The sequence below is a fragment of the Durio zibethinus genome, chromosome 2 (genome assembly GCF_047325235.1).
Source record: "Durio zibethinus cultivar Kanyao isolate XHJ-2024 chromosome 2, ASM4732523v1, whole genome shotgun sequence".
Classification (NCBI taxonomy): Eukaryota; Viridiplantae; Streptophyta; class Magnoliopsida; order Malvales; family Malvaceae; genus Durio; species Durio zibethinus.
Genome location: NC_143163.1, coordinates 31132767 through 31137550, shown reverse-complemented (window position 1 = coordinate 31137550; position 4784 = coordinate 31132767). Strand labels below are relative to the sequence as shown.

Sequence of the window (4784 nt, the reverse complement as noted above, 5' to 3'; positions counted from 1 at the left end):
TTGTAACATTAGACTCTATGATTATAATATCCAAAGTTTTCATATCTTTAGCCGTGATAAAAATTTTCATTCTTATCATTCAACAAGTATAATTTGAAATATCTAGTATGCGAGCCTTTAAATTGAATGCTTTTCATCTATTAGAGCATAAAAAATTTGAATTATATATATGATCATTTTTAGATTGATAAATTTACAAAATAAAATTCAACCTTTAATATCAATAATGGTCAAGCATAAATAATATATGCAAGAGATGATTAATTGGATAGAATCCAAGTTATTTTTCAAAATTAAATTTCAATAAAAAAATATCTTCACAATGTTTATACTACCATCAAGTATTTGTATAACCAAATAACTATACCAACAAATAAATACGTACGCCCCCAACAATAAGGCTGCTAGCCTCGTAAAAGGTGGCAATCTATAAATATCACCCAAAAAAGAAAACGCTAGAAAAAAAATAATAAACAAAGAAGATAAATTAAACGGTGCTTGAGTAATTTACAAAAATAAGGACCCAAATCCAACGGCCAAGAATACACCCAGGCACCACCGTGAACCAAAGTAACGGGCTTCACCAGCGCTAGTTTCTCTCTCCTGGGTAGTCGGAGTTGGCGTCGTGGAACCATTATAGTTAGGATTACTACCGTACAACGATTGAATCCCTTCTATATCATCATTTGCCAGCTCCACTTTCCTTGTTCTCGAAGAAATCGTCGGGTACATAATCGCATCTTCCACCGACGAATGCCCCAGCCCTAACAAATGCCCGATCTCATGAACAGCCACGGATTCCAAATCCACAGCCGACGGCAGCGTTGACCTCGCGACGTCGCCCGAAATGACCCAGTTCTCGTCCTTGTCCAAATGGAACATCCCGTTTGTCGGAGAAAACGCGTGAGCCAACGTTCCTAAAACCCCGTCAAATGGCTCTCCGTCTCCGTGGTCTCCGCTGTAAAAAGCGATTTTGATGTCGGCGATGAAGAATGAATCCGTTTGCGTGAAGGTCAACGGCGTAACAGCCGACCATTTTTCGAAGGCCCTTGTAAACACGGCCTTTTCCTCGTCTCTTAATCCGTTTCCGGGTAAGAAACCGTATGTTAAGTCCCGCCTGTTGGCAGGCCAACGTGGCATTCCCGGGAAGAAAGTGTAATGACCCGTCGTATGGAAGTGCCCGGTGGTGTGTAACGACGACGATTTACCGGAGTTCATGGCAGTCGTCCCATTAACTATATCGGCGTTACCGCATCTGGGCCGTACGATCTGTTGAAGAGTCTGATCATCCAGTTGACCGGTAACGTTAAGGTTGAAATTCTGTTGGTACGTTTTCAAGGCTTTTTCTAGCTCGTCATCAAAATCGTCGCTAAAATTAGACCGAGAGTTGGGGATGTAACCGAAGTTGCTAAAGTACTGTTTGAGCTTGGACAAACCGTCTCGTCTTTCGCCTGATTGGCAACCGGAGAATTTCGTGAAGGCATCCCATGGGGCGAATGAGGTAGCGTTTGGGAGTAGCCAAGGCGGAATAGCTGTTATATTTGGAAAAAATCTAGCTGAAACTGAAGCAAACGAGAGTGAAACCATAATCGTAAGCACAAAAACTTGATACTTCATCTTGTTTTCGTTCTTTGTATGGCCAAAAGAATGGAAAAAAGAGGAAGTTTAATGGGAGATATAGCAGACAAACAGACAAATCAAAAAGTCTTAAAACTTTTTTTCTTGTCCTGGAAGTTGAAGCCGGCTGCTTTGAATTGTTACGTTTTTTTTCTGTGTTCTTTTCTTGTTTGAACTTATGTACTGATCGATGATTACCAGATTTTTGCTTTGAAATCTGATGAAGAAGATAATACTATAATGGCTCCGAACGGCTTCAGATACAGAGTATGGGAAAATTATGAATTGGAACGATCGCTTTTTCTGGGAGTGATCTAAATGCTGAGGATTACTGTTTGTTGTGGTAATTAGAGAAGGATTAAAAGTATGAAGTTACAATATTTTGTTGATGATGGAAAGGGTAAAGGTCAAATTTGGGGGCTTGAGCGAATAGGATCACTGTGTTTGTCTGAAAAACGTCGTTCGTAGAGGCTTCCTTTGTGTGGCACGTGGAATGATGTAGTTTGGCAGCTTGTGGACACTTGCCTTTAATTTTGACGCGGCAATGAACGAAAGGGAAAAGTCAAGAAAGGTTATATGCTTTGAAAATGTTACGTCAACCACCGTTTTTCAAATTCTAGTTAAAAAAATAAAATATTCAACTTGAAACCACAAATTCATAATATATATTTATATACTGATTATATTTCAAATGATATTATATAATAATAGCACAACTTTTTCTTTCTAATTATAAGTATTTTAAGTTGATGTTTCTGGTTAATAACATAATGAATTTGTCTACTTATAATTTTGCAAGTGTGAAATAAAAACAATTACTATTTTTAATAAAAAATATCTTAAACTTGCTTGACTTTAATATTTTTTTTGAATGATTCTCTTACATTAATTTCATTATTTTAAAATTTAATCTCAAAATACAATTCTTAAAGATTGAATTTTGGACGTGAATGTGATGTATAAAATTATTACTGTCATAATTGATTTTAAATTATTTTTTTATCAATTAGTCGGTAACAACATTAAGAAAAAAAAAGCTTAATTTTTAGTTACCCGAACAACTAATCATAGTTAAAATATATCTAAATTAAAGAAGTGTTTTAGCGACACTAAAATTACTGCAACCTACTAATAATAATAAAAAAAAAAAAAAAGAAAGAGCGAGAGATTGACCTTTAAGACTTGTTATTTGCAGGTTTTAATGTTAAATTACTAATAAAAAGCCCGAAGTCATAAAGGAGTCTATGGATGCAATTTGGTCAACTAACGTTGATTTTTTTATTTTCTTGGCCAATAATAAACCACAACGGAGATCTAGAGCCGCTGCAACTTAGGTACAATAATCTACTTTCGAAGAAATTCTTAGACGGGCACAATGTTGTCCCGTCCCCATCACTTTTTTCCTTGAGGAGATTTCTTTTATGGGAATGAAAGACAGTAGATTGAAGTTTATAAAAAATTTTTAATTCTAAAAACACTTAAAATGAGATATAAAAAAATATTAAAAAATTAATTAAGGTGTGAAATAAATTAGTTGGGGTTGATTTTAAAAAAAACATTTTGATATTTAATTGTTTTGGACGCATATCAATTATTTATTTTATTTTGGTATTTTTTAATTTTTAGTTTTATTTTTTATTTGTTGATTTGCTTATTTATTTATTTGTTTATTTTTATTTACATACATATTTAATTTTTTATATTAGGAATATGTTTTAATCATTTGATAATATAAAAAACTAAAAATGTGTTAAACAAATAAATTTATAATTTTTTTATAATTATATTTATTTATGTCATGTAAATTAAAAAATTAACAAAATTCTTTTAATGTTGAAATTAAAAGAAAATTAGAAGCGATTTTTGAAATTTCTAAGTAAGAAATATTTTTAAAAAATCTTACTCAAAGTTTTCAAAAGATTTTAGAAGTATTATAATTGGGTGTGCTTTTTTTTATATATATAAGTTATGAGATTTTATCATTTATTATCTACATTAAAATAAAATAATAAAAATATAATAATAATGATAAATATAAATATAAAAAGAACAATAAAAATAAATAAGAATTAAGTTACTTTTCTTTTTTCTTTCTTTTGTTTTTAAACATTTTAATAAAAAAGTTATAATCTACAAAAATTAAAAAATCATATTTTTTGATCAAATAATTAATAAAAAAACAACACTTATAATATAACATGAAAAGATAAGAAAAAATATAATTGTAATATATGAAAGATTATACACTTTTTTAAATTTTAATATTTTATAATATTTTATTTTTTTATGATTTTAATAGTAACATAATTAGTCTACCTAAAATAATGGGGGACGAATTCTAGTACTAATAAAAAAAAAATCAATTATTAGATACATTTTAGGTTTGGATGGACAGTTTTTTATTTTTATTTACGATAATGTTGGTTTTTTGCCGATAAGAGATTTTTTTTTTAGTTAATAAAATCTCCAAATAAAAGCCTTTTTTTTTTTTTTTGTTACAACCAAATAAAATCATAAATTCTAGGCTCTAGCAACGGAGATGTAAAATTAGTTTTTCTTTTCCAAAAAAATTTGTACACTAAAACCTCTTCACCTACCCTAATCCTTTTGTCAAATATAGGACAAGAAATAGAGCATGTTCTCTTCAAATTTAATTTTTAGTTTCAAAGCTAAATTGAAAACTTTATGTGAAAAAGGTGTTCTAAGATTATCCTATACATTTTAATTATAAAATTTTTAAATTTCATAAGTGAATTTATATAATTATTATCATCGGTCTATCTGTTATGTTATAAATTAGTCATCATAAACTCCAACACATTATTAGTGACATGTTAAACTGTTTTCGCATTTGTTAATTAATTTTATTGTGCAGACAGCTAAGCTAATTACATGCATTAATTAATTACTTATATATGAGGTGTTACGGGAAAATGTTAGGATGCAATTGCTGATGACAACTTTAGTTGGACTAACTAAAGATTTAACCTCGTTTTTGTTTCACCAAACTTTAGATGAAGCAATTGACCCAACATTAATTCTCCTTGTGTATCTTGAAAATGATTTTCATATTTTTAGATGCTTATTTAGTAAAAAATTGATTGAATAATAAATAATTTATTGATCAATGAAAATAAGATTATTTTTTAGAAATTATCTTATGAATT

General features: G+C 30.0%; 1 protein-coding gene across 1 annotated transcript; it reads right to left on the bottom strand.

The window, feature by feature from the left end:
* Positions 1–257: 257 nt before the first annotated feature.
* On the bottom strand, positions 258–2232 carry LOC111317836 (metalloendoproteinase 2-MMP-like). Its single transcript, XM_022920307.2, has one exon. It carries the CDS (start codon positions 1615–1617, stop codon positions 508–510), a length of 1110 nt encoding a protein of 369 aa, XP_022776042.1. The 5' UTR covers positions 1618–2232; the 3' UTR covers positions 258–507.
* Positions 2233–4784: the final 2552 nt, after the last annotated feature.

What these genes read in the sequence shown, in the direction of transcription:
- LOC111317836 (XM_022920307.2), bottom strand. Translation starts at nt 1,617, where the DNA reads ATGAAGTATCAAGTTTTTGTGCTTACGATTATGGTTTCACTCTCGTTT.